This window comes from Melozone crissalis, unplaced genomic scaffold (genome assembly GCF_028551555.1).
Source record: "Melozone crissalis strain CALT ecotype California unplaced genomic scaffold, PUWL_Pcris_2 ptg000023l_1, whole genome shotgun sequence".
In the NCBI taxonomy this organism is placed as follows: domain Eukaryota; kingdom Metazoa; phylum Chordata; class Aves; order Passeriformes; family Passerellidae; genus Melozone; species Melozone crissalis.
Window position 1 is genome coordinate 22,611,355 of NW_026535801.1, and position 27,291 is coordinate 22,638,645.

General features: G+C 36.6%; 1 protein-coding gene across 5 annotated transcripts in view; it reads left to right on the plus strand.

Annotated features, from left to right (window-relative positions):
- Positions 1-26,619, plus strand: part of STK39 (serine/threonine kinase 39) — a 76,354-nt gene extending 49,735 nt beyond the window's left edge. For all 5 annotated transcript variants that reach the window (XM_054278216.1, XM_054278214.1, XM_054278215.1 and 2 more), the window contains 4 exons: positions 6,932-6,984; positions 8,829-8,897; positions 20,977-21,041; positions 25,133-26,619. In XM_054278216.1, the coding sequence (XP_054134191.1) occupies positions 6,932-6,984; positions 8,829-8,897; positions 20,977-21,041; positions 25,133-25,207 (262 nt within the window). In that variant the 3' untranslated portion in view covers positions 25,208-26,619. The remainder of the gene's footprint in view (positions 1-6,931; positions 6,985-8,828; positions 8,898-20,976; positions 21,042-25,132) is intronic.
- Positions 26,620-27,291: the final 672 nt, after the last annotated feature.

The window sequence follows — 27,291 nt, forward strand, 5'->3', positions numbered from 1 at the left end:
ATTAAGATTTTACCACATTAATAAATTCTAAGCATAATTGTGTATGCCCTTCCTTGTATTTCAAGTACTTGTTATAAGCTGACGCTTTTCAGAAGTTACATCTTTACCACTGCTCTTAAAAAAACTTCTGTGCTACTTCAGAGTAATTTCAGAGGAAAAAAACCTCATGATCAATATTGCCATCTCCCCTGCAAAAAAAACTTGATAGCTTTTTGCTGAAGTTATTCCCACTGCTGATGTGTGAGAGCAGGTAGGAAGTGTGAATTTCAAAAAAGATGATGCAAGTGAATACTGCTTTTCACTGCCTGTGCAGTGAAATGAGTCACTGATAACTGAGGTAAAAAATATTGTTTCAGAATTTGCTGCTTGACTTAGCTGGAAATGAACGTAGCAAGTCAAAAAATTGAAGGGCTTTCAATGTTCTTCTGATTTAGCTTCTGGCATCAGCAACTGCAGAAATGGAGAAGCAACATATTTGGATATAGATATATTTAAAATGTCTCTAGTTCTAACACTTCTTTGTCATAATATGTAGACTTGAGGCTGCAAACCAGTGGATTGAGAGAAAGGACTTAACATTTATATGTCATTTCTAAAAAGTATCAGTTTTCTTGTGTTTTTTCTGTCACACATTTTCAAGGCTTCACTATCATATCCCATCCATTTGTACTGGATGGAAAGGACTCTACTTTCTTTTGAGTCTTAAGCAATCTGGACCTATCAGCTATGGGTAGAAGTGTTGTAAAGACCCTTCCTGAGGGAGGAGCTATCAGCTGCCCTGGAGCCTTGGACAGTGTTCCTAGCTGCTCTGATTGTGACCATAATAATTCCCTTGGTGGCTGATTTTTTTAATGTGCACTTGCCTTTTCTGTGTGCTAAGTGGCATAGAGATAGTAAATCTTTAACAGGTAACTGCTGCTGTCTCATTCCAGCAGCTTATCAGCCAAATGACAATATTTCATTTTGGCATTATGTTTTCCACTCTTGAAAGCATCATTTGGCTGTGCTTTGCTGTTAGTGTTGCTGCTACCTCTTGATGTGTACTGATTAACAAGTGTTTGCATCATCTGAGAGATCTGCTCTTTACCCAAGATCATGTGATGATTAAATAGTAGTGGCATTTTTCTGTGTTAAATTAAACTGTTGAGTTTAATTTAAGGTTTTTAATTTGAATTTTATGGTAAGGTTTTGATGAACTTAAAATAATTATTTGGAACCACATTTTATTAATACAGAGAGATTTTAGTCCCATTCTTCTTAGTGGGAGTCTCGAAGCAGAAGAGAATTCAAAGATCTTTGTTCTTACCAAAAGTTAGCAGTGATGCCTTTTCATTTAATTTACAATTCACCCAAAGTAATTAAAATTAAGTAGAGCAGAGCCATCTCCACAGTGCTGAACAGGCATGATCTGATCTTGATCATATGGTAATTTGTAATGGAGGAGCCTGGGTATTGATTAGTAAATGACAGCTGAGCATCAAAGTCAGAAATAAAGGGGTTTACACAAGCATGTGGTGAATCCTCAGGAGGCTAATGCTTCTTTACAAATGCTCTGTTCTCTTGTGTTTATAGTCCCACAGGAGCCTTCGTGTTCTGATTCACAAAATTACATTAATAAACATACATTGCTCTTATTGCTGCTTTGGTTCATCTGTGTGCATAGCATCATGACTTCAGAAATCAAGTCATGTGATCAAAGTTGGGGCAGGAGCAGGAGAAAACTGAACTATGATTTCTGTTGAGGTAGGAGAGGATTCTCACTTGCTCTGCCCTAGGTTAATAGCTACATTCCACAACTGAAGCATAAGAAAATTGTAAGGCAGAGAACATAGATGTATAGAGGATTGAGATTGGCTAAACCTTAAATATGGGATGAATTAATTTGTTTACTTGTTTATTCCAATATTTTAGTCCCTCATTCTCTTTATAATATTGAAAGTAAAGTGCCAGTTTGTATTTCACTGTTGTGTGTATATTAACTATGTTCTGGAAATAAAGTTGAAATAAAGTTTTAATTAATCAAAACTGAGATAATAAACAGGTACTATGGATCATCAGTGCAGGTATTTAATACTTAAAATTCTGCTTTTAATAAAAAACTACAACACCTGTGAAACAAGCTACCAGTGTGAAAACAAGGCTACATAGGCTTCATGGGGGAACTGTGTTTATCCTGGGCTTTCTGCCTTAAGCAGGTGAAAGACAAAAATGGGTGACACTTTATTGAGAGAAGGCAGATGACCTTTTGAAATTTGAGTGACATTTGGTGAGGCCAAATATTTGTCTCTCCAGCATTTTTTCCAGAAAGATAAAAAATATATGTAAAATTTCTTTTAAACAAACCTGGAAACTCCACTCTTCTGTGCTTTCCTCCCTCAATTATATTTCTTGCATTGTATGCACTAAGATCCTGCCCAAGAGATGTAGAATGAAAATTGGATGAGTACAGCTCTAGGATGTATGACCCACCTATCACTCTGATTAGTCCACTTCATTTTGATGTGAACTTCTGCTTTCTCTGCAGTCTAAATGAGCAAGTCATTTGAATTCTTCTGTGATTTTAATTACAGCAACAACTGCAGTGAGGCAGTGCAAATGCCAAGCTGCTCACCCTTGCTTCTTAGGCTATGCTGTCTTGTTTTTTCCATTCTAACCTTGCTTCCATGGTAGTTTCAATGCAGTTCAAATTTTAGATGGTAGGAACATCTGTGGGTCTGAAATTTTGTACAAGTGAGATAATTATTTTTTTTCTAATTTTTTTTTTTTAGCATGTGATTTTGTAAAAGCACACTGACTTGGCCAGTGTCATTAGTCCCTGATGGTGGGGGAGCTTCTGTCCTGGTGGGAATAGGGCTTATTAGGAATATGAGGAGGGGAAAAACTGACTGGTGAAGGGTGACATGTGGCACCATTGTTATGGAGCTTTCATAATGAAGTTTCTACAGTTCTGGTTAAAGATGAGCTTATTTCTGTCTCTAGAAAAGAATACATATTCTGCATTCTGCTGTTGTCTCTTCCAGTCATGAGTCAGCTGTGGTGGTTCCTGTTCTGTCAGTACCTGCATTCTTGGATGCTTAGCTCCCTACATCAGTCTTTGGAAACCACATGTGATGATTGAGTAGCTGATGTCTGAAAATTAGGCAAGCAGTGCAGAGACAGAATGTGCATGTTCTTACACACCTGCACACACACACTTCTTTTGGTTTACCTAGTCTGAGAAATCTTTTTCTTACTTTGGGAAGGAAGAATATACAGTTATTTAGCTGTGGTAGGATACATCTCATCCAGGAATACAGACTCTGCCTGAGGGCTGTATGAAAGATGTTGAAGCTTGTGTGATGTGTTTGATAACTCTGCATAAGAAATGATGGATTAATTTGTGAGGGTAAAAAATATGGCTAAATTGAAAGAAAATTGACTGCTTGATACATAATCAAAGTATTCCAGGATGTTTTAGTCCTAAAATTTAATTCCAAGACATCTCATTTTCCTGAATTGCACTTACATGACAGACATTCTGCTTTTAAGGACAAAAGAAATAATGACATTTAATGTCTCTAATTTTCATGTGATGTGTATCATTACACAAACAATTTTCTATTTTAATTCAACAACACACATCTTTTGTCAATCATGTGGAGCAAAGATAATTGATTGTAGCAGGAATCATGCTATCATTAGGTAATTATTTGAAGGCTTCTTTAAATGCAAATGCCTGAAATCTCTCTCATGTCTTATGATTTTGTCAGTAGAACCATGTCAATCTGAATCATTGCATAATTTGTTTATTCTCTAATCCTGATTTTGGTCAATATTAGCATTGTTTTACAAATAGCTTCCTTCAAAACAGAATATCTTTCTTTTATGTCCTAATGACAGGATTGCCAAAGTTTGTAGGTGAGGGGCTAAGTGGGTGGCCTTTGCGCTTTTTCAACTTCCTTGAGGAAGCATTATTCCCTTGAAATCAGATTTAGCAATCTTGGTGTGCACATCAGGTGATTCTGATGAAAACAAAAAAGCAATGAAGAGTTGCAGAACATGCTTTCACAAAGTGGGGAGTTTTAGATTCTGCAATTACTTTGCTGGTAAGATGGCTGCCAAATATCTTAGCATGGCATGCTTTGGTGTCACCCTTATTCAAAACATTTGCAGTTCTTCCTGTTGGAGGTGAGTGCATAATGCAAATCAACTTGAATTGAATAGAAATGCACAAAGTACTTTAAATTTACTACTTTTTAAAAAGAGATGAGGGATGGGCTTGTTTTACGCATGATAATCAAGGTATATTAGTCTGTAATGGTACAGAGCTAGGAGCACATAAGAGCTATTATAAGAGATGGTATAAAGGTCTGAGTCGGCATTTTAAAACAGAAATAACTTTTTCACAAATGCATTTGAGAAAATAGGAACCATTAAGAAATGATGAAGAAGATAAAATTATTCACAGAGATATTAAGTGCCTTTTTTCTAATCCTATTTCTATATAGCAGAAATCAAGTCTGTATGCTGCTGCATGGTAAGAGTGTAATGGATGTAAGAAAAAAAAGGAACAAATGAAATGCTGCTGGGAAACTGCCTACAAATAAATCAACAAATCCTAACAGTTTTCACCAAGGGGGGAGCTAGCAAACTAATTTGCAGTTACAGTGACATTAACTAGAACCAGAGAAGTGTCTAAAGGCTAGAAAAGAGCATGAGGTGCTTTTAGGGGAGAACTGAAGTGCATCTGCTATTTGGTGGATTATATATTAGAATACATAATTTATGGAAATCAATAAATGTCTGGCAGGTAATGGAACAATAAGCAGAAGCACTTACAGGCTTCTAGCAAATTATTCTTGCCAAACTTTCATTGTTTTTCTTTCCTGAATAGCTGAATACCATTATAAAGAAAGCAGCAGTGTCCTAAGTTCAAAATAGTTCAGAGTGTAATAATTCTCAATAGCAAAGTTGGATTGCTGAATATATATCAACCTTTAATGAATTTTTGCCTTGACTAAAATAAACTGATTTGACTCCTTAACTTTTTATCTGGGATATTTTGGAACTTGGAGACAATCTAACATAGAGCCCCTGTGCATCATGCATGAGGAAAGAGTGTAACAGGAGCAGCTCTTCTTTCAAACAGCTGTGAAAAGCTGGTAATTTGAATAAGAGTTCATAATTACTTGGTACCTTTTTACATGATAGGTATTCTGCTTATGGGAGGTCTGTGGAAAGATATAATTGGAGAACCTAATGGATTAGGCTTCTTGGTCATAGAATCAAAATGGTTTGGCTTATAAGAGACCTTAAAGGTCACCTTGTTCCTACCTCCTGGTTTACCTCTATAAAGGTGTGAAAGTCTTTATTCACTTGATTTGTTTCTTCTGAAGTGTGTGCAGGAAATGAGTATTTGAGTTACATCAGACATTCAGTCAGAACATTTCTTATTCAAGAATAATGCTAAATTTTTGTGCATTTTCCTTTTCTTTGGAAAACAGTTTTTGTCAAAAGGAATCCTGGAAATAGGTCTTTAAGTTGATAGTTTTTATGTTTTTTGTTGTTGTTGTTTGTTTTAACAGAAAACTATTCATGTTTTTCTAGGAGAGAGAAAAAGAAGCTGATAATGAAGCTGGCTAGCTTCATTATCTGCAGCTTTGTGTTAGTGATCTTAAACTTCTATAGCTCTTTATTTAGAGTAGATTTTTGGGAACCTGAAACTCCTTCACCTTTGAAGCATTTAGTAGATTCAGTAAATGAGTACTTTTCATTTTAAGCACTGCATGTGGCATACTCATTTTTCAGGGTTTGCTCTCTTACTGTTGCGTGTGCTGCCAATCATTCTGGGTTTTGTGTTTCTGCATGTTGCTGGTTTTGGCTCTGTAATATTCCTAGAAGCATTTAGCAAGCAGTAATAGATGTAAGTCACAGCTGAATATGCCTGCCTATTGGATTTAATTTTCCCACAGCAAGGCTTCATGGCCTGGTATGCTGAAATAGGAGCTTGCATACGGTTTCCTTGCTGAGGAGAAGAATAACGAACTGCAAAACACATTCTGTTGCCATTAGCATTTCAAGTGGATTGAGCTATTCATTAGAAAAAGAGTGGGCTACAGCAATTAGGTTCCTCCCTGTGCTCAGATGACTTGTCATTTCCAAAAATGAGATGGACATCTGTTTTGCAGAGGCTTATGTTTTGTTGATGGAAGAAATTATTAACTAAACCTGAAGCTGTAAACATGCATGGAATGGGGCACAGTATAAGGCTGTAAAGGAATTCTATAACATTGCTATTAACTCCCTTAAGACTGTATTGCACACTGAACTGGTTAAAACACTGTTTGAGGCAAGCAGGAAGACAAAAAACCTTGGGATTTAACATTTTACTGCTCATTTTATATGTAGGTGGAACCTTACTGCTGAGACAAGGATGGTCAGTGAAAGAATTTACTCATTTGGAGTAAAGAATTTACCCTTTTATAAACACTGCATCACCGCCACTTTTCAGCATTTAACATTTTCTGGATACTTTGTCTCTTAAACATCTTTGTATAAATGTGACCTCAAATAGGGAGCTTTAAGTCCAAGCGAATCTTCTGTTGTCCTTGGAGGATAAGGTATCCGACTGAAACTGTGTTGAACTATTAGAGTCAATATGGCAGAATGTCTTTTGAAGATGAAAAGGAAAATATTTATCAGAGGACTTTATTTTATCCTTTATGGTACTGAATGCGTTTTCACCTTAAGCGTATTTTTCTGCTAGTTTTCCCAAAATGCTGCCATGAAAATGCAATGGAGTCTTTCCAGTCTGGGTGCTTTGGGAGAGCAGGATTTTCAAGAAAACACACAAAATGTGGTTGTCAATGCCAGAGATATTCCTTGGGTGTAGGAACTGAATAGTTGTTCTGTTCTTCATAACATTTTAATGTATGCACTGACTGTTTTTCAGGAACTCCAGGAAAGAACTTAATGACATACGGTTTGAGTTTACTCCAGGCAGAGGTAAGGCTCCTGCAACTGAATTATTCTCTTACTGCTTAAAAAGGCATTTCAGAAATGGATTACTGCTTATGCTTCATGCAGACTGCCTCTCTGGAATGTTTCCTACTGTGCAGAGCTTTATATGGAACCTCAGTGGAGTAAAAATTGCAAATATACGTAAATTCTAGTGGCAAGGTTGCATAATATATATATTAGAAAACTTTGTTCACAGTATACTTTTGTCAATTCCATGTCTTATTGAAATGATCTATATGGTATATAAGATCTTGCCTGGCAGTATTTCCATTTTCACATTTGGAAAACATCGTAAGAAATAGAATATAGTAGCCATAAAAGTGTATGTGGTGATGGCAGTAGCATTTAAGTTTCTTTCCCTTTTATAATAAAAGACGGTCTATTAATGAGTATCAAGTGCACACCATTTTTCAAATGCTGTCTTCAGCTGAAATTTTAGCTGTATCTCTAGCTTTGGTATTATCACCAGAAAGAAATTCTGGTATTGAAACTTTAAACTCTGCTGCATACTTATAGAAATGTAGGCTTTCCAGTGCTAAGAGCTGTAAGAACTTGTACTTTGCCTTTGTTTGAAAAAATCAAGTTGTACTGGGATGAAATGCACAGAAGGGTAATATTTTGAGTAAGAAGGTATCATCCTTGTTAAGCTGCAACCCTTTGAACTATGAACCTATTTTATATTCCTTAGAAGTCAGTATTCACTTTATTTAGAGAAGCCTTCAAAGAGGTTTCACCTAAAATTAAATCCAGGTTAGAAGAAGTGTCTCTTTCACAGTAAATCACAGTATCTTTCATGTGCAGTAGTTCTATGCATGGATTTATTCTGTGTTGTCTGCCTGCTTTTCTCGTTGATTTTGGCAATGAGTAAGAACAAAAAAGGCCTGTTACTTAATTGGGCACAGAACATCTCGGTTTGCCAGAAGAATTACTTGGGAAGCAGTTCCTTAAGCCATTTGAGAATTCCTACTTGGTCAAAAATAAGCGAATAGACCAGGACTGTTCCTGTAGTCAGTCACTGAGGCAGCCAGAAGGCAGCTGTGCTTCTCATCTCCAGAAACTGCAGCTGGCTCAGCTACCTTGCTTTTCACCTGTGTGTGTTTCTTGAGGAAATGATAAAACTTTAACTGCCTCAAAGCATGAGCTCCATTAGGGTGTTTGGTGCTGGGGCCAGATTAAAGTTGAGATTTAGCTGGAATTTAGGCTTGTTCCTGCTGTTCCTGCCTCCTTACATCTAAGCCTTCTAAGGCCTTTATCCAGGGCAAGTACTGGGCACAGGAGCTTAGGAATTCCCCCACTCAGGTGCAGCAGGTAATAGGAAATCCATCCAAAGCTTTGATTTTCCTGATTCACAATACTTAAAAGCTATTTAAAACCTACATCTCAAAATAATGACTGTTCATGTAAGTCCTTTATGCCACTTGCAACAAACAAGAAAGCCTACTCAATCATGTCTCTGTCTAGATATGCAGAACAGTGGAGGGCATAAAGACAACCACACTAAAGCATAGTTTATTTTCTTGGTTGTGAAGATACTGAACTTGCAAAATGTGTATGATGATGTAGTTAGATAAAAGAGAAGTGCTGGTGGCCAGGAGAGGTCTGGAGGGCGTTTGCAACGAATCAAGTCATTACCTTATGTGATTTGCTGAGAAGAGGCTGATAAGATAATTATCTTTTTTTCCTCCTAATTAAAGATAATTTTGAATTCAATCCTGCCTCCCTGGGTATTTTGGAACGAAAATATATTTTTTGTTGAAGTGCATTGGATGACTGATACTTTTTGTTGTTTTTCTGGACTCTCACACTTATTCCTTTCACCTTTTGGACAGACACAGCAGATGGCGTTTCTCAGGAGCTGTTCTCTGCAGGCCTGGTTGATGGCCATGATGTAGTTATAGGTAAATTACATTTTTGTTTGCAATTATGCTCTTGTGACAAGTTCATGTTAAATGGACGTGAAAAAATGTTTTCTCTGATGCTGGTTTTCAGAAAATCGTTTTTGTCCTAATTTTGCTTTCATGTATGCATAGTTCAATCAACAAGGCAATTTTGATACCAGTCCAAGAATTGCTTTTGGAAGTCAGATCTCTTTAGTGGTTTGAGAGGGGGGTGATATATTTCTCCTGAAGGATTATTGACAAGTCTATGATTGAGCATTTTTGTGATAACTTCATATTGTGTAACAATAAAATGTTATTATAAGTAAAGGATATTGCAGAGTGTTCTTTGGCAACCCTGAAGTTAGTCTTCTGTTGGGTTCATAGAAGGAGGAGCAAGACAGTGTTCAGGACTTATGGAAATTGCATCTAGTGGTGTTATTTCTGTGGGGAAAAAAAAAGGAAAGGTAATCAGAAATGTTTTCTGGTGGCTGAAAGATGCTTCTCTATTTTTCTATTCCAGGCTTAGTAATGTTTTAATTTTTTTTTTCTTGAAATTCAGTGCTTCGTAAAGATGATTAATTTGGAAGTAGTTATTTCTCTGCATCTTCTTCCTTTCTTCTAGATGCTCGAGACCAGCAGATGTATAATCACCAAAATCAGAGGGGTATAGTATATGCTAGATAAGGGAAAACTGAATTGAGGAATACAACCAAGTCAATTTTTGTGTTGTGGTCAGAAACAAATTCTTATCAGTAGGTTAAGATTTCCTTACCAAACTCCTCAGTGGTATGGAGAGTGTTTCACAGCTCCAAAGTTTATTACTTGCCTGGAAGATTATCTAAAATACATCCTCACTGCATTTGTAGGTAAACTCCTTCTGAGAGAAGCAAAAAAAGTACTTTTTGCTTTTTGATGATCAGAATACAGATTAATTCTAGCTGATCTAAGAAATAAAATTCTTATCTGCTTTTTTACCTTTATGTCTAAAGAAAAAGTATTTTAGAGAGGCTTGCAGATGATACAAGCTGTAGGCACTCTTAAAGTCACTTCTACTGCATGGTTATTTTAAGGGTTCAGGAAGAGGAGTTGCTTGGCCTTGGTTTGTTGTCATTTAAACATCCAGTATGAAAAATGTCATTACCATACTGCTGATAATATTTCTGGCAGAATTTTCATTTAGGGAAAAAAGACATTTTTTTTCTGGATAACAAAAGAATTGTTATTTGACTGCCTGGACAGTCAGGTGACACTCTGAGTCACAACTGGTGATGCTGCAGTGCAAGTCCTGCTGGGACCCAGTGAGAAATCTTTTCCCTTCTTCGTTTTCCCTTTGCTGCAAAATTCTATTTCAATGCAAAGTGCCAGTACTTCTGTGAAAATGGCAGCATGAATGGGATTTGTTATCATTTTGCAGGGGGCATGATGGGGGAAAGGCAAATGAAAATAGATGTCCCTCATGTGATAAATTCCCATCCCACAGTGATAGCATTTTGGTCCTTGAAGAAGCACAAATATTTAAACAAGATTTTTCCATATCAGACTTGGTTAGAGACACTGTCTAGTGATAAAAGTTTACTTCCTTGCTTTAGTCCCTGTTTTGAATTGCATCAGACTTTGATTTTTAGGATTATGATGGTTCCTTCTGTACTTTCATGTTTTATCTTTTACTGTGGTACTAAAAAAATCTAAGGAAATAAAATTTCATCTATGTAATGAAATGAATCAACTTGTATTTAATTTCAGTAATTTATTTTTAGTTTATATTAATCTTTATTTATTTTATATGGTGGGGTTTTTATAATGTAACTTACCTCAAGCTCCACAGGCACAAACTCTTGAGTCAATTTGTGTTATAATCTTGTGTCTGCTTCACCTGTGAAGTTTTCAAATGTGTTTGGACATTGTTACCTTCCTAGAAAATGACTTCAGATTTCATATTTTATTGAAGGAAGATTTCTGCAAAATGTGATTTTGCTTTTAATTAAGTAAAAAATTAAATTTGCACTTTGTTAGAATACTTCACTGTAACAGTGCAATCTTAAGAAGTGTTTCAGTTTAAAGCCAGAGGTCATATAAGAGAGCAGATGGTGTTTAAAATGTAAATCTGCTTACAAAACTAATTTTCTGTGTAAAATTATGTTAGCGCCTTGTTCAATCAAAATTTTAAAATCTTCCTATATAGGAAGAAGGGAATAGTATAGAAGAGCTTGGTTAACCTTCTTCACCAGAAGAACAGATTCCATTAGTTTACAGATTGAAAGCAGGTGATAAATTGCCTTTCATTTTTTAGCTGAAGCAGGCAGAAATTCAGCCACTGTAACCTGAATGAAAACAAGGTTCTGAGATAGTCTCAGGAAAGTTGTTCCTGTAGATTCTTTTCATGGATGTTAAAACACGTAGCTACATGGACAAAAGAAGAAGGTGAAAATACCTATTTTTATGTTGAACTCAACAGTTTGTTGGCATAATGGCTGATCTTCTGAAAGGACATTTAAAATAGGAGTCAGCAAATGCTGTTGTGGAAGTAGGCCATGGCATGTGTGAGCTGAAGTTGTTAATGTATAGAATTTAAAAGCTGACACCTTAAGTTCTGTAGAATTTGCTTCTAAGCATCAACAAGCTTCACCTTTTCAATCTTGCTGGATTTGCTTCACTTAACACAGGCTTGTCAGGAAGGTTTCCTTTCTGATGTACATGAAGTTCAGCTATCTGTTCTGCAGAAAAGGAGAAATCCCAGCTTGATGTTTGGGTTTGGCTCTGATTGGCTGGTTTCTTTTCTTTTATCATTGTTTCACACAAAGTCCCTAGACCATGGGAATTAGCAGAGAGATTTGTTTAAAAGCAGACTAGAGTTTGTGATTGCAGAGGGGAATGAGCCTTGGAGCATGTGGTATCTTGCTGATGAGGTATTCTTATGCAGAAATATCTATGTTAAATCAGATCTGGAATATTTTCAAAATTCCTTTTGAGACAATGTGTCTCTGTATGCAGTGCATGTATATTAGCTGGTAAATGTTCATCAGGTAATGCTTCATTATATTTTTGATACCATAAGGAAAACTCAAATCATATCAACAGTCGATTCTGTTGAAAATCACGTAGTTGCAGTCTTACTCCACTGGTATATACAATGTGCATATAATTATAATGAAGCCTTAGACTACAGTTAATTTGCTGGAGTCATTGTTTAAATTTCAGAACCTGAAGGTGTATTTACAATTACTAAATTGCAGTATATACATAACTTTTTCATCAATATCTTGAATATTTTCTTAGGTGCACAAATACAATAGATGCCATAATAGGTTGATACAATTAATTTGTAAGTAAACAGAACTTAAATTAGCATCTAGATTTATAAAGAAAGACCAGCATGGCTGTGGATACAGTAATGACCACGACTGTACAGAACATGTGTCTGACCAAATCCAGAATAACATTATTTCAAAGGGCTGCTAAACAGTAAGTAACATATGTAACACAGTGTAGCAATAATGTATAGTTACCAATTACTCATAGTAATAAAGCATTTGAAATTGAAGCAGCTGACAATTACAGTATGATGTCTGCTCATGCTGAAGGTACTGTCATACTAAAATAGAATGATGAAAAAGCACCAGCCCAGTTTGTTGGTACAGTTAGCTTATGGTGGCACTGATAATCCACATTCTAGAAAAGCCATGGACTTACACAGTAAATATCGTTTTGCTTTCTTAGGTTTTGCTCTGCATTTGCTTATACCTCATTTTACTTTGTCTTTTTAGAGTCGTCATCTTTGAAACTGAATGATGACTTTTGTTTAACAAATTCCAACTCATCTTACTGCAGTTAGGAAACGGGATAGAGCTGCACAAGTGGAAGACATACTGTATACATTTTTGTGCTCAAAGAGCAGTATGGGTGGCTAACTGGAACAGCACTACCATTTGAAGGCACCTTAGGTTTGTCATTTAATATCAGTAATATTTTGAGGTGCGCCGATTTTTGTAATATTTAGGAAATTTTTTAGAAGTTTTGTTTGTTTTACTTGTGGTTCAAACTGAGTTAAATAACTGAATTTTTAATTAAATGTATCACAGTTTTATTTATTCCAAAGCTCAGTTTACCCATAAACTTTCTAATGAGAAAATGCCTGTATAGATTCTTACAAATTAATTTGAACTAATTTAGAGGGACTAAATACTTTGTGTTTACTTTAATATATTATCCAGAAAGAAAACATATAGATTTAATGAAAACCTGACTTTGAAAACCTGATTTAATGAAAACCTGACCTGCAAAATATGATTTTGCTTTTAATTAAGTAAAAAATTAAATTTGCACTTTGTTAGAATATTTCACTGTATTTTCAGGCATTTTGTAAAAACCTATGTGCCTTCAAAATGTGTACATAACTCAGTATCTCTTTAGCAAGATATGCAAATACATTACAAGTGGAAGAATATCTCTAAAATCCCTGGGGGCTTTAACAAGGACTTAAATATTTCAACACATCTGGCTCATTTAGAGCTAATGCACTGAAGGGTGACTCGTAATGATGAGACTGCCAGGAGTTCTGGAAGCTTGAGGTGCACCTGCAGCTAATGAATTTTTGTGTCTAATTGCACCTAAGTTATTGTAGACCTTCTGTGCTGGATATAAAAGGTGCACTGGAGGAAATGTATTGTGTGAAGCTGGCAGGTTTCACAGAAGTTCCACTGTGATGAAATTTCAGTGTGGTAAAAATGTAAAGGTTCAAGGTGCAAAAAACCTTGTGTTAGGTGAATAATCACTGTTGCTGTGGTTTATAGCAGAACTATAAATATGTGATATAGACATTCTCCAAGTGTGCAAATTATTCTTCACACATACATATGTGTGTTCATGTGTCATAGTGAATGTGCCTGTCTTACAGCCATGATAAAGTAACTATTAATCATTAGTTATTTTAAAGAAAAAAGAAGGTAGAATTGACAACTGCTTTCAAAGAAAGTGTTCCTTTTTTTCAACCTGCAGTCTGCTGGTTCCTACTTAAATGTGCAAATGAGGAATTAATCCATGTGGTTATTAGTGGGATTAGTTTGAGTTTTGCCTGATACAGTAAGTGATAAACTCTCTGCTCCTCATACATTTGAATCAAAGTTTCAATGACTTTTCTTTCTAGTTAAGAAGAAAACAAAACAAAAACAATTGTGAATTTGAATCAGAAATTGCAAAAGCAGCAATGTATGTAATGTTCCTGTTTTCAATAGTAATTTACTTGCTGTTCTTTATTTCCTTGGCATTCACTTCTCTGCCAGGGGCTAGTATGTCAAAATAAGGATTTATTGAGGTGCTTCAAACTAGATGTATTCTATTTCAGAACCTAACTCCAGCACATCAGGGAGTCTTTTCTAAATATATTCTTCTTGTTTCAAGTTTCAGATACAAGGTATTGAAGCAGCCTGGCTGCTATTTCATCTTCTTAATGGTGTTGTCAGAACATTATCTATAATTCATAGCTGAACTTGGGACAGGAGGACTTGTGAAGACCTGATAGGGAAAGGAGATTGCAAAGTAATAATATGCATAGCAGAATATGACCTGCCTTATTTCTGCATAGACCTATATTTCAGATCTAATCCAGTGTGATGAAGGTACTTGTTAGAGCTGTCTTCACTATCTTGATGATTACCAAACTGTTGCCAAAACCTGCATCTGAAAACTAGCACTTGGTTTCTACATTCAGTCATAGGGAAATTATTTTTTCAACCTAGTACTCTCATTCTTTTGTATAGAGAATTTAAGAGAACAATTTACTGTAATATCTCAGGCTTGTTAAATAGCCCTAATAGCAGTGCTGGGCAGCAGGTCTAAATTTTTATAATAAAATGTTCATTTGAGAATAGACTGAGGTCTAGAATGCTCAGGATCCTCAAAATGAAGGGGAAGTGATGAAATATGTATATACTCAGCCCTCACCTTCCTAAATAATCTACTCCATTAGGCACATGAAGAATCAGGGTCTGAAATACATAAGTATTTAATTACCCAAATATATTCCATTTATCCTTTTACTTTGTTTACTTATCCTTTTAGTTTGTTTTAAATTTGCAGTGGTTATCCTAAGCATTTTTCACATCCTCTGGGGGAAGAAAAATCAATTTGAAATATCAACTCTTATTTTTTTATAAGTTTCTGGGAAAAGCTACAGTTTTCCAGTTCTACAATTAATATTTTAAACTATCAATAACACCAATTGTCACAGTTGTGCTATTTTTCTTTTTTTTTCCTCTTCTCACAGACTATAATATAAAATGTTTCTTTGGAATCAGATAGCCATACTAAGTAATTGAGAATTCAGGAGCTTAATAATATGTTATTGGAATTGATATAGATAGATTTCTAGCACTGACTTATGTCACTTTGTATTTGGATGCAGTACTCCTGTTTTATAAAATATACGGCTTCTGTTGGTGTGAATTTTTCCATCAGTTACCTAAGGAAAAATTATAACTTGTATATTACTTAACCAAACCTCAGTTTTCTAGTTTTTGCCTGTGACCCCTGAATATCAATACTCCATGTTAATTGATCTTAATTCACTTAATATGAAGACATTTGAGGTCTGCTATTATTTTGTACATGTGTTGAGATATATTTTTTTCAGTTTGAGCAAGGGTAAATATTGAAAGTCTTTATTTGTGGGTAGAAGTCAATCAGGAATATCCCCCTGATGTCTCTGCCATTCATTTGAATAACCTAGGCTAATTGGCTAGTTGTTAAAGCTTTGGTCCCAACCAAGTCTCTCTTTATTTTATTTTTTTTTCCGTTCTTTTTTCTTTGGAACAAGATAGCCTGGTGCCAAAGGCTGTTTACTATCCTTAATGTCTATGCTGTTTAATATCCTTAATGTCTAAAATTACACGAGCCAGCCTAAACCTAGGATGTCTGTATGGAGTAAGAAATTAATACAGTATTGGGGCTCAGAACTCATATGAACCACCCATCTCAAGTGGAGTTAATTATTGTTTTAAATTGTGAAAAGTGCAGGTAGAAATTGTTCACTAGGATCCCTGTTCACTGGGATGCTGTAGGAGACCGTTTCCAGTCTCGGTGTTCCTTTCAAAGCAGAAGTGCTTTGGCCTCCTGTTGTCCTGTACCTGCCCTGTTTAAGCTGTGTTTTCTGGTGGTGAGGCTGCAAATTGAGCTGTAAGAAATTATTGTAGTATCAAAAGTTGAAATGGAGATCATTTCCACTGTCTTTTATCTATATCTACTGATTCAGCAACACACTTCGAGAATTCAGACAAATTTGTGAGTTTTAATCTCCCTTTGATAAATTTCTAATGACACACTCTTCATAAATAATACATTTCTAAATGTTTTTAATGCTTCTGCCATATCAGTGTCCAATAGCTTTCTCAGAAAAGAAGCTAAGTTTGCTGTTGATCTTTCTGTTTTCTTTTATTTCTTACTTACAAGAATCATGTCTAGGTCCTTGCAGTCCTTTAGCAATAAACACTTGCTGGTTAGCTGCCACAGATCTTCAAATGCTTTAACATTTCCCTTGCTACTGAGCAACTGAAGGGATTTTTTCACAGCATCCTGAATGGTTGAACTAATGGAATCACATTACACTTAAGTGACCTTTTTGATCTCTCTTTGAAGAGCCCTTTAATCTTTCAAGGCAGACAGTTGGTGAGCTGGCAGATAGTAACAAGATAGAGATCTGGAGGAATTGTTGCCAAAAGCTGTAAACACTGGTTGTTTTATTTGTTTGTATAATATACTATAATACAGTACTATCTAGGTTTTAAAACTTAGTTTTGGCTTTGTTCTGAACCTGCAACTGCATGAAAACCACCGTGTAGTATGAAATATAAATGAGTGCATAGATTGCAATGAACATCTTGCAATATGTGAAATGGCCTCAAGAGCATGCATAATAAATTCAGCCCTTTGGAGGAAAACCCTACCAGTAGCTGAATTTTAGGAGTAATAATTCCACTTAAAAATATTCCCTGCTACTCCAGCACCCTGTGTCCTAAGACCTATACAGGAGAACACAGCATTAATCCTCAAACCAGCAGACTCCCAAGGCAGTTAATTATGGTGAGCTCCATGTATCAGATGAAAATGGTAAAATAACTGCCTACTGTTGGGGAAGAGGTAATATTTGAAACAATCAGTAGGAAAGCCAATAAATCTGTGGAGGTTTGAGCTTGTCTCCTCTAACAGCCGTACTGCTGATGAAGTAGGGAGCAGTTGAAGGTAGCTATTTTTTATAGACTGAGTTTTAGACTACAAAAAAATATTTCACTTCTAACTTATTAAAAATATTTTTCATTTTCTCCAAGGTTATAATTTTTCTCTTTTTTTAGTGACAGTAATTTTGTGCCTGAATAATACTTCCCTTTCCTCATATCTGTATTTCAGGATTACAATATGCACTAGCTTTGCGAACTGCTGAACCTAAGCATGAGTTCATGAGCTATTTCCGAGGTTACCCATCCATTCTTTGCAAAATGGAAAAGCAGATGAATCGTTATTCTTTTGAGAGCACCCCAGAAATATCATCTCAAGCTTTAGATTCTGCTTGTGTCTGTGTTTATGCCAGATGGCTCTGGCTTAGTTGGCTGGGTGGGCATTGTACTGGAAATAGTTTAACTGTACTTCATATAGCTTTATTTACTGTCTCATTAATTTTAACTTTTCCAGAAGTTTTCCCTCTTCAGAAGCCATTAGGGTTAAGTTTCATGCCGTGTTAAGAATTTTAAGTAACCAGAGAGAGAGCACTTTGTCACATCACAGGAGAAAAACAGCTGTTTGAGACTGCCCAGTTTGGTTATTATCTTATATTTGTAACATCTTGAAGGGGGCCTTTTTTTGTTCTGTTACCTCATATAAATCACTCATTTAAAAACTGTAATTTATGTTGTTGGCCAAAATTGTAATATAGCAAAGAGTAAGTAATTTGTATTATATACATGCAAAATCCTCTAGTTATATGGGGTTTTCAAATTTATTCTATCTGCAATTAACACCCTGTGTTCTGTATATTTATATGCTGGGTTTGACCTTTTCTCCTATTGCATGTTCTGCAAGTGCAGACTCTTATTTTGTCAGAGTGGCACAACCATTTGTCGCTGAGCAAAACCTGCAAAAGAACCTGGGATGATTTGTGGTGTGTAGGTTGATTACATGTCCTTCAGAAGCCTTCTGAAGAAAGTGAACAGGACCTCATTTATTGTTGTAAACAGCAGAAAGCCTCTTGTCCTAACTGCTGCTAATGTCTAAAGAGAGCTTTTGCTCCAAGGCATGATTTGAAGTATACTCTATTTACCTGAGGTTACTGCTGGCAAAGATTTTTCCATCACCACTTAATTTTTTCTTGTTCATGTTTCTTCTTCTGTGCATGGCCATAACATATTGAGAAAACACTCTGCAAAATAAAAGAGTATAGGATGTCCAGGTCTTGTAGAAACAGTAAATTCCCAACAGGAGTTTAATTATCAATTAGTGCTGCTTGCAGGAGCTAATCTATGAATTTCGCAAGTACAGCATCCAAGGCATGACTTCAGATTATTTCAAAGAAAAATGGCTTTTTCAATAGGAACTGCAGTATAGTTAACTTAGAGATAAAGTGTAAAGAGACATGTATTTTACAAGGCTCTTCACTTTTCCAAATAATCTAAGTACCAGTGGAGAAAACAATTCCTGCCTCTCTAAAAGTCCTAATATGAAACTCCTTTTCACTTTAGGGAGAGTGTTACTGTATTAAATTGGTTTTGTTCACCAACTTGCAACACAAGAATTGTTGGGACTGTGGGGTGGGGAGAGGTGGTGAGAATGGGATGGTTTTTTTCCTCACTATGGTTTGCAGATGTGATCGAGTTCATTTAGAAACTGAGCATTTAGAAACTTTAGTATCATTTGATGTATTTAAGCCAAATTAGAACTTTGCACGTGAACTGTACTCGGAGGGTTAGTGAGTCTTGGCCTTGTAAATAATTTTCCTGAATGAGAAGAGCCTAAATCCAGTCGCTGGAGGAGGTTTTAATCTATAAAGCCTAATAGTTCCACTTAAAAATAATTGGGTTTTTATACTTGCCTGAAGTGACAATTAATTCTGTATAGGGTTGAACAGTAACAGCAACTGCTTGTAGGTGAAAGCATTCTTTACTGTCACGAGTGTATGCCTGGCAAGAATTTTTTTGATGTCTTTGGGGGAAATTTGCATACTTAGTGGTCCAAACTGTGTAGGTTTAGTAATAGTCCTAAATTTTCAGAAATATATTTACAGGAGTGGTAAGTCAGTTATATTTACTGCAAATGATATCTTTAATTGCATTTAAAGTTGGATGAGTATTCAGCTGTAGAGTATCTTGTTGTATTTATAATTCTGAGGATGTCTTCACTGTATGGAATCCCCAGACCTTCTGGAGATATAACTGGAAGGGACTGCAGGCATTCAGGAAGGACTTTCACCTGCTTGGATGGCTTCTACTGCCTGTGCTAGAGGCTCTGTTTCCACTGGAATTTACCAAACTAGGGATGCCATGGACACCTGCAGTCTATGGGTTATGTTTTTCTTAGGTGACCACTTAGGTTATCACTTGAACCCAGATTTTTAGACGGTTTAGGTGCAGAGGGACACATCCAAAGCTATGTACATACTGAGGTCTTAGAAGGTTGGGCTTGCACTAAGGTGAAAAGAGTAATGATTGTCTCATCCCTAAAGGTAATGAACTGTATTTTAAAGTTTCCTGAAATACTGACTTTAATATCCAAATTCAGACAGTTGCCTCTAATTTTTGTCCTTGTGGTCTAAATAAGGGCAAGACCTGGCAAAACAAAAACAAGGAGTTAGAAAAATGAAAAAGATACCAGCAGGGTGGTATGGTTTTGCTAGATAAGTATGTGCAAATACTTGGCTCTTAGTTGATGATAATTACATATGCTTTCAGATATTGCAGAAAGAGTAGGCTTTTGGGAGGATTTGCATTCATGGTGGCTTGATTGACTGTGATTAATGACATTATTTTGGTTAAGTGATTTCTATTGCCTTTCTGTAAAGGCCAGAAAATGTAAAACACAGTACCAAAGTCAAAGGTGAAATGCTAGTTGTACTTGAAAATGCTGAATATGTATGATTAAAATTGAAACGATCTCTCTGAAGGAAACTGCAGGTGTGACTATTCTTAATGTAAACTTGTATCCTAATACTATGGACTCTCTTTAGGTCTGCTTTTCTCATTTTCAAGCACAGCCTGAAAATATGTGACATTTTGCCCTTAAATTCTCCTAATCTTCTATTTGACTACACATGTCCCACTCTAGCTATGGTCCTTCAGAAAAACAAAAATAAAGCATATTTAATATGTAAAAGCCTCTGACTTGAGTTCATATTAAAAGTATAAACAAGTGAATAAATAAAACTGTCCCATAGCCTTTTACTGAGCACTGTTCTCTGCTTTCTTGAGGAATGATAGCCATCTAAAACACCACTCATTTTTGATACAGTGTTTAAGTAACAACAACAAAGTAATTAACATTAACTATTTACATATATTAAAAATCCAATTTTTCTGTTTTTACTAGGAAATTTTTAATGTCTTCCCCAGTAAAGAATCAATCAGGAGTGGGGTTAGGGTTTTTAAAGACTCAATACATCCCTGATGCCCCTTAGCCAACTGTGTGCCAATTCATTAAAACCCTTGCTGATCATGGGCTGCTGTTTGCAAAAGCACTAATAATACCTTTGGCAGTAAGTGCCTGAGGGCAGCTGGAAGCTTTGCTCCTGGGGAAATAGCCCAGCAGCACGGGGCTGTGCCACAACAGGGCAACATTAAATGAAAGGCTGCCCTTCCTAAAGACGTGCAGTATGAATCATGGAGAAACATGTAACTGAATCAGGTCACATAGTCACAAGGTATCAGTGACTCTGAAGGAAAGGAAGTAGGATTTATGGCAGCCCAATTGCCATCTGAAACAGCAGCTAGAGAGGGATTAAATTATTCAAGTGGTAATTTACGGACATGTATATGTGTAGAATTAAGTAGAAGATTCAACAAAAGCCTTGATGTGAAGTTGAATGCAATTTTATGTAAATCATATTTTTGTCTTTTTTTTACAGTTGCTGCTAACTTACAGAAGATAGTAGATGATCCAAAGGCCTTGAAAACATTGACTTTTAAGTTGGTAAGTAAAAGCATCAATGGAAGACACAAACAAATTATCAAAATATTCACATAAGAATCTGGGTTCTGTCTCAGTTATGGATACTTTGTTGAACAGCTGTGTTGACATAGAAAGTGACTGAAATTTCCATGTATTAGAGAAAAAGCTGAAACCCTGTTTTGATAGGACAGTGCCATGACTGCATGGGAAAGAGGTTCAGTCACATGAGTTCTGAGGCAGCCTGAGGTGTAGGTGAGAGCTGCGGTCAGAAAACCCCTGGGAAGAATTGCAGAAACAAGTAAAGCAGAGAAAACTGCAATAGCTGGGTTTGCACTCCTTCACCCCCACCCCCTTAGCTCTACCCTGGCTGAAGTCTCCTCTGCTGATGGACATATTGCTCCAATCCCATTTTTTCAAACACCTGCCCCCATTTTTTTTGCATACAGGTCACTTTCTCCACTGCTTACTTCTCCTTAGTTCTTGTCAACCTTCTTCCAGCTGACCATCCACACCTGCATGGTGGTCCTTCTCCCACTGTATTTTATTATTGTTTCTACTTCTCTACCTCTATCTTCTGTATGTATGTCATCAGACCCTGGGCTGGGGCTTGGGACTCCTTTCTATGCTGCATTTTGTACACTGGGCCATGGGTCCTTAATTTTGGTCAATATTGATTGTAGCATGATAGATTTAATTTAATATTAATAAATTTAAATTGCAAAAACTTGAGCCAGAATTGATGTGCTGTGTTTGTTTTTATTTATTGTTAAAATTAAGTTAAAAAATGTATATACCTAAAGCTACTGAATTATTAGTTATGTAAATGCCAATTAGCTTTCAGCACCTTTTACTGGGAGTGACTCAGTCACATGAGAGACTACACTGGGTGTCTGTTAGATAAGCAGCTCTCCAGAATCACAGCTTTGTTTATAAAAGCAGCTGCTGTAGAGAGCCATTTTTAGACCTAATTGATGATGATATATTAATTCAAGACTCTTCTTCCCATGTCATTCTTTATACAGCTCTGAGGAGTTTTAGCTGACTCATTTGAGTTCACTTTTCCTCTTCAATGCAGTGAAATCCCCTGAACTTCCACATTCCTTGTGAGAAGGGGTTGGGCTAGGGGAATAAAGACATGTAACTTAAATTCATTTCTTTCTCTGGCCTTTGCTATAAATACAGCTTAAAAGCTACTGCTTTAATTTTTGCAGCTTATCTATGCTCCCGCTGTCTAAACATCTGACTTGGCTTTATTGTGTAGTAAATGACATCTCACCAAGAGCATTTAGGTAACAGATACTCCAGAGGCTCTGAGAAGCCTGGGTTTCTCATTCCCACACTTAAAATAGAGGCTTGTGATTCCAAAATGTAATATCCCATAGTATCCAGGTTATATAGGTTGAAAACAAATCCACTTGAAAATTTAGGTTGGGATATTTTTTTCTATTTTTTTGGTGACTCAGTTGGATTTATTGCTGAGGTTTATGTCACATAAAATTTCAGATTCCAGTGAGTGAATGCTGATATCATTCTGCTTCTTACCATACTCAGCATTAGTAGACAATCCAAAATCAATGTCTTTGTCCCTGCTGTAGGTAAGTTCCACTGGATGGGTAGGAATTCTGGAGGTTAATTTTTAACCTTAGTTTCTTCCTCATACTCTTGACCTAAGTTTCCTGCACTAGTTCCTCTTTTCACAGGGAAAGACCATAACAAGAAGTATCCTAATTTATTTTTCCCTTGGATTAATTCAATATATCTTCTATTTCTGCTTATTTCTGTATTGTATAGTGAAGTTGCTAAGTGAATTGTTGCCTGTGAGAACTCTCTCATATCTTTGTATGCATTATTGGGTCTTTGTTACCTCATAGCAAGATCTCACTGAATTTGAGCACTTGTATGCTACTTGATTAAAACAAATTTTGTTGGTAAATATTTAAAGGTCTAAATGTAGCTAATCCTATATCCATTCAGAAAATTCAATTGAAAAATACTTCTTAGTCTAGGATTAGTTGCTAGTATTTCTGGACAAGGAGTCTAGTTAGTATCTCTCTGTTTACAAGTTGCTGTTACTGGTATTTTACTGGTAAATAATATTTCTATTCATACAGCAAGCTGTCCATCTTTGGGGTGAAAAAGGAAGAGTTTATGTCTTAACTATTTTTGTATTTAATTATTACTGAAATAGTAAAGAAATTTTTAAGGTGAGGTGCCTGGATGGCAGGGGTTGGATTCCCTCTCCTGCATATTTTATAAACACTGTATCTTTGCTCTTGCAATGATGTAATTCTGCAGAACACATATAGTATTAACTATCCCCTAGTTGTCTGCTAACACAGAATGAAAACTTCCCTGTATGATCCAGCTGTCCACACTTTGGGAAGGAGGCTGCTTTAATACACAAATAATCTTGGAAACACTCAAGGAAACACAAAATCATTGCACAGCATAATTTGCATTTTGTGCAAAGACTTTAGTTATGAAAAAGGGTGGAAAGAAACCAAATAATGAAAGAGTGTGTTCAGTCTCTACCAAGCACTTTTATTTTGGAATTTGTGTATCATATTTGTATTTATGCTAAGCAAAAAATACAAGTTAATAGATTCCAGGTGCATTAAATAGACATAATACTTATTAATAAGGCAGGCAAGGGAGTTGAAGTCTATTTTTAGGCTGATGGGGATTTTGAAGTTTATAATGAATTTAAGGCATTTGAATATCTACATTCATTAGATATGTTACTTAACATGACTTTGAGGAGATTGATTGATAGCTAGCTAGAGAGTAGAACAATGTTAGTAGTAGTAGCAGCACTTTTTAGCATTAAATTTTAAGTGCAAAATTCAAACTCCATTTATTTGGTAAAATCCCAATCCAAGCACCATTCAGATATCTGAATAGTAACCAGGAGTGATGATCTCAGACCTTTAATTTGCTGCTTCTGTGGAATAAGAGATGTGAAATACTATCTGAAGAGAGAACTACTGTTCTCTGTGTCTGCTCAAAGTAAATTTGAAGGGCTAGCCTGATGTAATACTTCAACAAGTGTCTACACAGTTTTTATTTCTGGTCATGAAAATTCAATGGATTGTGTCAGTGCACCTTCTATGCTCAGTCTGAGAGCTCTTAACCCTACAGCACATGTTCAACAATGTACAAACCAGTTCTATTAAAGGGTTCAACTGCTACTAATGCAAAAAAGGATCAAAAGCTTTTTGATAAGGTGGACCAATTGTTCTGTTGGAGATATTTTGTGATACGCAAAAAAATCTGAAGGCATCTGTCATAAGTAAGTTAGCATTGCACTTTTAATCCAATTCTATTAATATTTTGACTTATCTACCATACAGATAAAAAAGTAGAAACCCCTTTATTTAAAGTGCTACTTTTGTCCTACAGAAGCAACTGTGGTGTTTAAAAATTGGAACAGAAATACTCTGCCTCCAGCATATTTTTTCTAAAACAGACCTAAAGTAATTGTTTTGTTCTCAGCAAAGTGGTTTTATATTCTTACTGTTATATATGAAAAATGAACTGATTACTTGTGCCAATTTGTTTTGAGACAAGCTTTACTGAAGAATCTAAACTGTGCAGTTTTAACTACTAAATTGTACCGTCAGGAGGGAGCTGTCCTTTTGCAAATATTAGTATTTACTATATAACTAAAGACTGTTTCAGTTTCTTGTTTAAAAATTCATCTGGTTGGTGAACTAACTTGGTGGCTGGACTCATGAGACATTTGCTGTGTACAGCACAGGGGTAAAAAGTGGATTCTATACATATGTATTAGATGCTCTTCATGAGGGAAAACTGTTTACTCCCATGAAAAAGCAAATTTGGCTCCAGTCTGGAAAGTTTGTTTTAAAGATTTTGGGTATTTCAGTGTCCATTTTCCAGTATTTTTTACCATAATTTTTAATATTGACTACAAGAGTTTGCTAAAATTAAGGTTGCAATTGGTTGCATGCTGACTGAGGCCACATGAAGCAGTCTGAAAGCTTTGCTTCAATCAAGCTGTTTGCTGACTGGGCAATATGGGGAAACTTTATATCCTGGCTGTCAAATGCTCCTTTGCAGCATGATATACTAAACATTTCTGTTTGTACTTGCAGGCCTCTGGCTGTGATGGCACTGAGATTCCTGATGAAGTGAAACTGATTGGTTTTGCTCAGTTAAGTGTCAGCTGATGTCTGTCCCTTGACCCCAAGCTGAATTGTGAGATTGCGAAAAAGCCAGCTTAGATGCAAAGGAAAATTAATGCACCACACACTGAGTTCTGCTTCATTATCTAGCAATTCACAAAGTCAGAACAAGCAAAGCCCACAGCTACACCGCTGCTGTTAACGTTCAAAATGCTCCTCAATGTCTCTTAGAAGTTGATTTGGATTCCCCCAGAGTGAAAAGCCTGTGGAAATGCTCTCTCTCAGGTGGCTGTGTTTATTGGTTACAAAAGGAACTTTCTATCAAGCTTACTTCTTTCACAGACTTTGAGTGATACAATTTTACCTGTACTTGTGGTTGATAATACTGCCTCTGTTCTGTTACATTTAGAAATTAACATACATATAAAAGTTTAGAAATATTAGCCAAACTTGAATTCTAGTTTAAAAAAATTACTGTGAATTTTATTTTTCATATATTTATGCGTTACACATACTAGTAATAAGAAAATTATTTGACTTGATTATGTGCTATTTGCAGTTAATCTCCCACTATTTAAAAAAGTTTCAGGTATGTCTTTGAAGTATTTAGTAACTTCTAGGGGTTTTTTGAAATCATTTGATCTGGCATTAGCAAGCTTTTGTTGGTTGTGTGTCAAAAAACCAGTCCACAAACTGATTCTCGAGGGAGTGGGAGGTGCCTTGCAGATATTAATGTTTTAAGAATGTGCCTGAGGCTGCTGATATAAATAATCTCCATTTTCTAGAAGTACCATACATATGGTACAATAAATATAAATATATATAGTTATCTGAGCGAGGAGGGGATCTACAGTAGCAAAGGTGTTAGAGTATTTTGACTATGCTTTATTGGGGAGTCGATGAACTAGAGCTACTCTGAACTGTTGTTAAGGTAGAATGCTTACTGTGTCCATCTCTGATGTGACTTACCCTTAATGATAAAAACCAGTTACATACAAGTGAATAAAAACTTGAAGAATGGAACTGAAGCTTTATTTGAAGTTCTGCTAAATACCAAGGTGGAATGAAAATAATAGGGCTTTGTGCAATGATCAAGTAAAACTCTGTTACAAAGAAAACACTTTGACCCAAGTAGCCCTCTGTTTAACCTGTGACATAGATGCTATGGAGCTAGGGAACCTTAGAAAGACTTCCACATTTGGAGACATGTTTCTCAGAGGTTACACTTTAAACTACTTCCTAGTTAATCCTAGATAAGTGGCAGCTCTTTAATGTACTGAAAATGGCAAATATATATTGTTAAGAGAAGTTATTTATAATGCCTTGTCATAATCGTTGAGGTGTTCTAGAACTATTTCCATATGACTCAATGTAATCCCATCCCATCCTACTGTTTACATGATGATTACTCCAAGATGACTGCAAAGATTAAAAAAATAAAATTAAAATAAAGTTGTATTGCACAAACCGATTTGTATTTTGAGTTTGCATGCTCTGAGTGGATTACAGAGTTGTTATTACAAAAGGCTCCTGCCCTTAGTTGGGGAAGAGGAGGAGGTGGAGAGGGTTGCTTTACCTCCTTGCTCTCCAAGACTTTGCCGAAGCCATTTTAAGGCTCCCAAGGGCTTACTTCAAGAAGTAAATGTTTTTCCCGGGGCAGACCCTGTGCTGCTGGTTTGTGTGGGCGGAGAGCGGGACGGCCCGGCGTGGGGTCGGCGGCCCAGGTGAGGCGCCTTTGGGGCCGTTCAGGCCTCTCGGGGCTGCTGGTGCCCGCCGAACCCCGGGGCTGGGCTGGCTCCTGGCAGCTGTGCGGCTGCGAACGGGCCGTGATGGAGCCTTTCCCCAGGCACGGTGTTTGTGGGCCCCGGGCTGGGCTGGCTCCTGGCAGCCGTGCGGCTGCGAACGGGCCGTGATGGAGCCTTTCCCCGGGGCTGGCCGTGGCCGGGCGGCGGGCAGGCCTGGCCCGGCTGTGCGGCCTCAGGGCGCAGTGCAGCCGTCTGTGGGGCAGGACCGGTTCGCAGCTGGGAGTTCACCTTTGTGCCCGAGTTGTGAGTAAGTAAAAAAGGGACCTGAAACGTGCACATACCAGTGACCCAGGTGATAACCTGCAGCGCTGCGATGGGGAGGAG